The sequence below is a fragment of the Physeter macrocephalus genome, chromosome 11 (genome assembly GCF_002837175.3).
Source record: "Physeter macrocephalus isolate SW-GA chromosome 11, ASM283717v5, whole genome shotgun sequence".
NCBI lineage: Eukaryota > Metazoa > Chordata > Mammalia > Artiodactyla > Physeteridae > Physeter > Physeter macrocephalus.
The window spans coordinates 45,322,321-45,332,502 of record NC_041224.1 but is presented as its reverse complement, the minus strand read 5'-3'; the positions used below and the strand labels follow the sequence as shown (position 1 = coordinate 45,332,502).

The window sequence follows — 10,182 nt, the reverse complement described above, 5'->3', positions numbered from 1 at the left end:
GTGGCATGTGGGATCTTCCCAGACCGGGGCACGAACCCGTGTCCCCTGTATCGGCAGGCGGACTCTCAACCACTGCGCCACCAGGGAAGCCCAGTTTTAGTAACTTTCTTAATGGTCACTCTGGTGACTACAATTAATCTTAATTTCTTTTTTTTTTTTTTTTTTGGTTTGCGGTACACGGGCCTCTCACTGTTGTGGCCTCTCCCTTTGCAGAGCACAGGCTCTGGACGCGCAGGCTCAGTGGCCATGGCTTACGGGCCCAGCTGCTTCGCGGCATGTGGGATCTTCCCAAACCAGGGCACGAACCCGTGTCCCCTGCATCGGCAGGCGGACTCTCAACCACTGCGCCACCAGGGAAGCCCAATCTTAATTTCTAACAATCTAGTTTGTATTAATACCAACTTAATATCAATAGTATACAAAAACTTTTTTTCTGTATAGCTCCGTCCTCTCACCTTTTTATTGTTGTCACAAATTACATCTTTATACACTGCCCAGTGATGTAGATTTATAATTATTGTTTTATACAATTGTCTTTTAAATTAAATCTTATGAAAAAAGAGGAGTCACTAACTAGAAATACATTAATACTGACCTTTATACTCACCTATTTAGTTACCTTTACTGGTGTTCTTTATTTCTTCTTGTGGATTCAAGTTACTGCCCATTGTCCTTTCATTTCGGCCTGAAGGACTCCCTTTAGCATTTCTTGTAGGGCACTGGCAACAAACTCTAAATTTGTTTTTACTGAGGTGAGATTGACATACAGCATTAGTTCCATGTATACGACATAATGATTTGATATTTATATATGTTGTGAAATGATCACCACAGTAAGTCTAGTTAACATTTATCACCATACCTTGTTACAGAATTTATTTTACTGTGATGAGAACTGTTAAAATCTACTCTCTTAGCAACTTTCAAATATGCAATACAGTCTATTAACTGTAGTCATCATGCTGTATATTACATCCCCATGACTTATTTTTTTTAATAACTGGAAGTTTGTATCTTTTGACTCCCTTCACCCATTTTGCCCAACTCTCCCCCTTCCCTCAGTCTCTAACAACCACCAATTTATTCTCTGTATCTATGAGCTTTGTGTTTTTGTTTTTTTAGATCCCACATATAAGTGATATCATACATACAGTATTTGTCTTTCTCTGTCTGCTTATTTTGCCTAGCATAATGCCCTCAAGATCCATCCATGTGGTTGTAAACAGCAAGATTTCCTTCCTTTTTTCTTTGGCTGTGCCACGTGGCTTGTGGGATCTTAGTTCCCCAACCAGGGATTGAACCCGGGCCCCCTGCCATGGAAGCACCCAGTCCTAACCACTGGACCGCCATGGAATTCCCAAGATTTCCTTCTTTTTTATGGTTGAATTATATTCCATTATATATATATATGTCATATTTACAGTGGCATGAATAGTATTTTATTGTATACATACACCACATTTTCTTTGTCCATTTATCTCTAGATGCACACTTAGGTTGTTTCCATATCTTGGCTGTTGTAAGTAATGCTGCAGTGAACATAGCCATGCATATATCTTTTCAAATTAGTATTTCTGTGTTCTTTGGGTAAATACCCAGAAGTGGAAAAGCTGGATCATATAGTAGTTCTCTTCTTTTTCTGAAGCATTTCCATAACGTTTTCCATAGTGACTGCAGCACTTTACAATCCCACCAACAATTACAAGTGTTCCCTTTTCTCCACATCCTCTCCAACACTTGTTACTTCTTGTCTTTTTGAAAATAGCCATTCTAACTGTGGTTTTGATTTTCATTTCTCTGATTAATGATGTTGAGCATCTTTTTATGTACCTGTTGGCCATCTGTCTTTTTTAGGAAAGTATCTATTCAGGTCTTCTGCCCATTTTTTAATTGTATTGTTTGTTTGTTTGCTATTGAATAGTATGAGTTCTTTATATATTTTGGATATTAACCCTTTATCAGATATATGATTTGCAAATATTTTATCCCATTCAGTAAGTTGCCTTTTCATTTTGTTGATGGCTTCCTTTGCCATGTAGAAGCTTTTTAGTTTGATGTGTCACACTTTTTTATTTTTGCTTTAGTTGCCTTTGCTTTTGGCGTCGGATCCAAAAAATGATAACCAAGACCATGTCAAGGAGCTTACTGCCTGTTTTCTTCTAGGAGTTTTATGGTTTCAGGTCTAAAATTTAAGTCTAATTCATTTAGAGTTAAATTTTGTATATGGTGTAAGATAGTGGTCCAGTTTCATTCTTTTGCATGTTGCTGTCCAGTTTTCCCAACACCATTTATTGAAGAGACTATCCTTTCCCCATTGTGTATTCTTGGCTTGGTTCCTTTGTTGTAAATTAATTGACCATATATGTGTGGGTTTATTTCTGAACTCTTTATTCTGTTCCATTGATTTATATGTCTGTAATACAGTTTGAAATCAAGGGCATGATGCCTCCAGCTTTATTCTTTTATCTCAAGATTGCTTTGGCTATTTGGGTTTTTTTTTCGTTCCATACAAATTTTAGAGTTCTTTGTTCTATTTCTGTGAAAAAATGCCACTGGAATTTTTATAGGGATTGTGTTCAATATGTAGATTGCTTTGGGTAGTATGGACATTTTAACAATATTGATTCTTCCAATCCATGAGCATGGAATACCTTTCCATTTATTTGTATCTTCTTCAGTTTCTTTCATCAGCGTTTTCAGCGTACAGGTCTTTCCCCTTTTTGGTTAAATTTATTCCTAAGTATTTTACTTTTTTTGATACAATTGTAAATGGGATTGTTTTCTTAATTTCTCTTTCTGATAGCTCGTTATTAGTGTATAGAATCACAACTGCATATTGATTTTGTATCCTGCAACTTTATTGAATTTATTTATTAGTTCTAACAGTTTTCTGGTGGAGTCTTTAGGATTTTCTATATATAATATGTCATCTGCAAATAGTGACAGTTTTACTTCTTTTCCGTTTGGTTGCAGAATATGCCATTTTTTTTCTTTCTCTAGTTGTGGCTCACGGGCTCCAGGATGCATGGGCTCTGTAGTTTGCAGCATGCATGCTCTCTTATTGAGGCGCACGAGCTCGCTAGTTGTGGCGTGAGGGCTTAGTTGCCCTGTGGCACGTGAGATCTCAATTCCCTGAGCAGGGATCATACCCGAGTCCCCTGCATTGGAAGGTGCATTCTTTACCACTGGACCACTGGGGAAGTCCCCGAATATGCCATTTTTAAGTGAACAATTCAGTGGTATTTAGTACCTTTAAAATGTTGTGTAGCCACTATCTCTGTCTAGTTCTGAAACATTTTCATCACCTCAAAATAAAACGTCATACCCATTAAGCAGTTACTTGCCATTTGCTCCCTTTGCTAGCCCCCATGAACCATCAGTCTGCTTTCTGCATCTATGGATTTATCTATTCTGGACATTTCATACAAATGGAATCATAAAACATGTGGCTTTTTTTTTTTTTTTTTTTTTTTTTTTTGCTGCGCCTCGAGGCTGTGGGATCTTAGTTCTCCAACCAGGGATTGAACCCGGTCCCTTGGCAGTGAGAGTGTGGCGTCCTAACCACTGGACCACCAGGGAATTCCTAACATGTGGCACTTTGTGTCTGATTTCTATCTCTTACTATCATGTTTTTGAAGTTCATCCACATTGTAGTATGTATCAGTACTTCATTTCTTTTTAATGACTGAATAGTATTACACTCTGTGTATATATCCCAATTTGTTTATCCAACTGTTGATGGACATTGGGTTGTTTCCATCTTTTGGCTTTTAAATAGTGATGCTATTGTGTACAAGTACTTGAGTGAGTGCCTGTTTTCAGTTCTTTTGGGTATATATGTAGGAGTGGAATTGCTGAGTCATATGGTAATTCTTTGTTTTACTTTTTGAGAAACAACCAAACCATTTTTTATAGCAGCTGGACCATTTTAAATTACCACCAGCAATGTCTGAGTGTTCTATTTCTTCATATCCTTGCCAATACTTATTTTACTACCCCCCACCCTGCTCTTTAAAATACAGCCATTGCTGTTGGTGTCTAGTGATATCTAATTGTGGTTTTGATTTCCATTTCCTAATGGCTAATGATGTTGTGCATCTTTTCATGTACTTGTTTCATTTGTATAACTATGCAGAAATGTCTATTCAAGTCTATTGTCTATTTTTCAAATGGGTTTTTGTCTTTTTGTTGTAAACATTCTTTATATATTCTGGATACTATACTGTAAGTATATACATATACTTGACAGATACATGGTTTGCAAATATTTTCTCCCATTCTGTAAGCTGTTTTTTCACTTTCTTGATAATGTCCTTTCTTGCATAAAATCTTTTCATTTTGAGGAAATCCAATTTATCTTTTGTTGTTGTTGTTGCTCATAATTCCTTCGTTTTTGAAGGATAGTTTTGCTGGATATAGAATTCTTGGTTGACAGTATTTCTTTCAGCACTTTGAATATTTCATACCACCGCCTCCTGGTTTTTATGGTTTCTGATGAGAAATCAACTGTTATCCTTATTGAGGATCCCTTTTTATGGGACCTATTGCTTTGCTGCTTTCAGGATTTTTTCTTTGTCTTAGACAGTTTGATAATGGTGTGTCTAGGTGTGGGTCTCTTTAACTTTATCCTACTTGGTATTTGTTGATCAACTTGTATGTGTACGTTGATGTCTTTCTTCAAATTTGGGAAGTTTTTGCCTATTATTTCTTCAAATATTCTTTCTGTCCCTTTCTCTTTTTTCTCTTCCTCTGGAACTCCCATTATGCATAGATTGGTACACTTGCTGGTTTCCCACAAGTCTTTAGACTTTTCATTTTTCTTCATTCTTTTCTTTTTTTGTTCACCAGACTGGATAATCTCAGTTGATGTATCTTAAAGTTTCCTGATTCTGTTGTCTTCCTACTCACATCTGCTGTTTAGTCCCTTTAGTGAATTTTTCATTTCAGTTATTGTACTTTCCAACTCCAGAATTTCTGTTCAGTTCTTTTTTTTATAATATCTGTCTTTTTATTAATATTCCCTATTTGGTAAGACATCATTTTCATTGACTGGGCTTGACTGGGCTTCTTCAGGGACAGTGTGTAGCCTTTTTTCATATGTATGGCCCATGCTTCCTTCTTTCTTTGCAGGCCTTATAATTTTTTGTTGATAAATGGACATTTTGAATATTATAATGTGGTGACTCAGGACAGCACTCTCTTCCCCCCAGCCCCCCAGTGTTTGCTGTTGCTCTTTGTTGTAGTAGTTATTGTTTAGTTACTCTTTTGAGCTAATTTTGTAAAGTCTGCAGTCTTTGTTGTGTATAGCCACCAAAGTCTCTGTTCCATTAGCTTAGTGGTCAGCTAGTGATTGGACAGAGATTTCCTTAAATGCAAAAAAAAGAAACAACAACAATACCGAAAAACTCCCAGCCTTTGCAGATTGGCTCTGTGTGTGTGTTAGGGCATGCTTTCAACCCTCAACCAGGTTGTTTACAACCGGTCTTTGCCTTCATTTCCTGCTTGCACAGAGCCTGAAGGTCAGCTGGAAGTGAGAGCTTAGGGCCTTCTTGGTTCTTTCTTGAGCATGTTCACAGCCCTGGGCAAGTGCATGGCTTTTCAGGTCAGTAAGAATATGTGGGTGGTGTTTTTCCTTTTCGTTTCTTTCTTTTTTTTTTTTTTTTTTGTTAATTGTGGAAGCTTTTAAAAGCCCTTATATTTTGTTATTCCTCAGCCTTTTCTCCCAAGCTTTTTAGTTAGTCTGTTGTTTGCCTCAACTGCTTTCCATTATCCCAGACAGAGGCAACTAATACATTTGCCTGTAAATGTTTTTGACCAACACTCTCAGGTAGCTTCCTTAGCAACAAGAGAGTTCCAAGTTAGGTGAGATAAAGTCAAGCCCTTTGAGCCAGTCCCTTCAGTGATCCACCAGACAGATCAAAACTAACAACCATGATTCTTTGCAAATGAGGTGCCTTCTGCTCCCTCCATTAGTGGTACATGCACCAGAAATTTGGACTATTATCTTCAAGGCACCCTTGACCAAGGGGTGGGTTGGGGCTGGGGGGGTATGTTAAAACACTCCTTTTTTCTTACTGAGACTCAGCTTTTTCTTCTTGTTAATAAGCATTCCCCTGGTTGCTGCAACTTTTAGTTAGTTTCCAGAGTCTGAGAAAATAGATGCTAACAGCTTTTGACAAATTTTTTCATTGCTTTTATATTGGGATGGACTTTTGGTGTTCCTTATTCTGCTTTTTTTGCTTACATTACCCTGTGTTTATATGGTCCCATAGATTCTGATTCTGGATCAGGCTCAGATTCTGATCAAGAGAATGTTGCTTCTGGCAGTAATGCCTCTGGAAGTGAAAGTGATCAAGATGAAAGAGATGACTCAGGAAAACCAAGTAATAAGGAACTGTTTGGAGATGACAGTGAGGATGAGGGAGCTTCTCATCATAGTGGGAGTGATAATCACTCTGAAGGATCAGACAATAGATCAGAAGCTTCTGAACGTTCTGACCATGAAGACAATGATCCCTCAGATGTAGATCAGCACAGTGGATCAGAAGCCCACAATGACGATGATGATGAAGGTCATAGATCAGATGGAGGGAGCCATCACTCAGAAGCGGAAGGTTCTGAAAAAGCACATTCAGATGATGAAAAATGGTGCCAAGAAGATAAAAGTGACCAGTCAGATGATGAAAAGATACAGAATTCTGATGATGAGGAGAGGGCACAAGGATCTGATGAAGATAAACTGCAGAATTCTGATGATGATGAGAAAATGCAGAACACAGATGATGAGGAGAGGCCTCAGCTTTCAGATGATGAGAGACAACTGTCTGAGGAGGAGAAGGCTAATTCTGATGATGAACGGCCTGCAGCTTCTGATAATGATGATGAGAAACAGAATTCTGATGATGAAGAGCGGCCACAGATGTCTGATGAGGAGAAAATGCAAAATTCTGATGATGAAAGGCCACAGGCCTCGGATGAAGAACACAGGCATTCAGATGATGAAGAGGAGCAGGACCATAAGTCAGGTAATACATTTATGAGAGCCATAATGGTTTAGTAGAAGCATTCAGGTACAGCAGGGGCTCATTTATTCTTTTCACATTCCTACTTTAAGTACCCTGTTTTTTTCTCTTCTGTCCCTCCATTTTAGCCTTTTCTAACTCTATACATTTTGCCTTTAAACATTTTCCTAATCCATGTATTATTTCTCTGTATTCCCCTTCCATTTAATTGATGATAGATCAGGAAGAAAAAAATTTAAAGAGGAAAGTCTTAGAGAAAGATGTATAGTGCTAAAGTAGCTAGATATCAAATAGTTAGTTCCATTTTTGTGGGTAACTAAGAGCATGCCTCAGGTGAGAATAGATTTGCCTGGGCGAAAAAACCCAATACCATTGAAACTCCCCCATAGGGTAGCTATAATGAGGTGTGAACACCAGGTTCCAGCTCAGTTTATTTGAGATCCAAAATTTCATCCTCCAGAGGTAATCAGGCTCCAAGGAGTTTACTCAAACTAATCAAATTCACAGGCAACTATAAAAATTGAATTGCAAAATGGTTTGTTTCAGGAGCATCAATTATTTCTCTCTTATCATTGTATCCTTTCCTTTGGGGGAAAATCTACATTGGATGCCAAGTTATAACAATCAGGAGGTTACCTGGGAAGCATAATATCCAGAAAATAAAAACACAGCTGGATGATCTCAGTGAACTATGATAGCTTGACACATGCGTCCTCATCCTGGGGAGATGTGCTTGGATCAGAACATTCATTCCCTAAAGACAGCAGGAAACACAGAGCTGAACTTTGGCTTCTGGACCCCATTTTATAATAGTCATTTACACTGTTTTCCTGAAGTTAACACGTTCTCATACAGAATATTAAAACGATTAGCCATCTTCTTTTTTTGTATTATATAAAAGTCACTTTGATTAGGTTGGAAGTCTTCCTGAAGTAATTAATATCTGGATTGCTTCATTTTTATAAGTGATTGATTATAATTACATATTGATCCTGTCTTCTTAGAGAGCTGCAGTATGGAGAGAGGGGGTCTTTTCCCTTGTAATACATACCTCAGGATAGCATTCAAGACCACATTTTAGCATTATTTGGGAGAGGAGATCAGAAAATTTCCAGAGATGGATATAGGTCTATATAGACTATAGGACTGCAGTAAGTACTCAGTAACTAGTTCTGGGTAGAGTTATTTGTACTGTTACGAAAATCATTAAGGCTCATGCACTACTTCCCAAATACTAGCAGGCTAACATAAAACTAGGGTCATAGTAGGAATCTTGTAGCTGGTCATTCTGCTTAATTCTTAACTAGTTCTACAATGGTTCTTTTTTTTTTTTTTAACATCTTTATTGGAGTATAATTGCCTTACAAAGATGTGTTAGTTTCTGCTTTATAACAAAGTGAATCAGCTATACATATATATATATCCCCCATATCTCTTCCCTCTTGCGTCTCCCTCCCTCCCACCCCTCTAGGTGGTTACAAAGCACTGAGCTGATCTCCCTGTGCTATGCGGCTGCTCCCCACTAGCTATCGGGTTTACATTTGGTAGTGTATGTATATACATGCCACTCTCTCACTTTGTCCCAGCTTACCCTTCCCCCTCCCCATGTCCTCAAGTCCATTCTCTAGTAGGTCTGCATGTTTATTCCCATCCTGCCCCTAGGTTCTTCATGACCATTTTTTTTTTTTTAGATTCCATATATATGTGTTAGCATATGGTATTTGTTTTTCTCTTTCTGACTTATTTCACTCTATGACAGAATCTAGGTCCATCCACCTCACTACAAATAACTCAATTTCATTTCTTTTTATGGCTGAGTAATATTCCATTGTATATATGTGCCACATCTTCTTTATTATAGTGGTTCATGTTTGAAGTTTACAGTTAGGTAGATAATTGTACCATCCAGATATATTTGTCTCTTCCATTGCAATATTTTTACCTCTTTTTTTCTTCTGTAATGAGTGGTATATAAATTTAATTATAAGTTTCAGTACTGCTTTTCGCATTCTACCAAGTTTTTCTGCTTATAGAAACCAATGTTCCTTTTATTAATTTTATTTTAAAATTTACTATAGTAAGTTGATTTTTGTGTGTGTATGTACTGTTCTGTTAGTGTTAATGCATGTATAGATTTGTGTAACCACCACCACAGTCAAGATACAGAATAGTTCTGTCACCCTAGAAAACTCCCTCGTTCTATACCTTCTGTAGTTATATACTTCCCCACCTGTGACCCTTGACAACTACTGCTCTGTTCTGTCACTGTAGTTTTGTCTTTTTCAGAATGTCATCATATAAATGGAATCATACAGTATGTAACCTCTTTTCTTTCACTTAGTGTAATGCATTTGAGACTTACCCAAATCGTTACATGTATCAGTAGTTCATTCTTACTTATTACTGAGTAGTTTTCCATTGTATGGGTGTACCACAGTTTGTTTATCCCTAATGTTGCTTTTATTTATTTATTTATTTATTTTCCTAATGTTGCTTTTAAAACACAAAATTCTGAGTAATGAAATGACTGTGATTATGCAGATCTTCTGATTCTCCTTTTACAGAATCTGCAAGAGGCAGTGATAGTGAAGATGAAGTTTTACGAATGAAACGCAAGAATGCAATTGCATCTGATTCAGACGCAGATAGTGACACTGAGGTACCAAAAGGTACTCCAGTTACTTCTTTTATATATCTGTATTTCCATCCCTCTCTCTGCATTTAACTGTAGTGCATTCCCAACCCTGGGCACTGGCCCCAGACTGCAAGACCCACAGAAGAGAGTGTAGATACATTTAGTGTACGCAGGCAAGTTGTACAGATATGAGAAACTGCTTGCACTTAATTAGTTGAAGAACCTGCTTCATTTATAGTCAGAGTGAATCTGCTATTAGGGGCTGAGGCTCTGGTTGAGGTGGAGTTGGCAATGTCCATTCTTTGGTTTGAATAATGACAGTTCCAGCGCAGCTTGTTCTTTTTTTTTTTTTTTTTTTAATAAATTTATTTATTTTATTTATTTATTTTTGGCTGTGTTGGGTCTTCGTTGCTGCGTGCGGGCTTTCTGTGGTTGCAGTGAGCGGGGGCTACTCTTCATTGCCGTGCACGGGCTTTTCATTGTGGTGGCTCCTCTTGTTGCAGAGCACAGGCTCTAGGCACACGG

The 10,182-nt window shown here is 37.7% G+C and overlaps 1 protein-coding gene across 2 annotated transcripts in view; it reads left to right on the top strand.

Annotated features, from left to right (window-relative positions):
* LEO1 (LEO1 homolog, Paf1/RNA polymerase II complex component) overlaps window positions 1-10,182 on the top strand; it is a 47,936-nt gene that overhangs the window by 6,888 nt on the left and 30,866 nt on the right. For both annotated transcript variants that reach the window (XM_024128765.2, XM_028495958.2), the window contains exons 2-3: window positions 6,273-7,025; window positions 9,587-9,691. In XM_024128765.2, coding sequence (XP_023984533.1) covers window positions 6,273-7,025; window positions 9,587-9,691 — 858 coding nt within the window. The remainder of the gene's footprint in view (window positions 1-6,272; window positions 7,026-9,586; window positions 9,692-10,182) is intronic.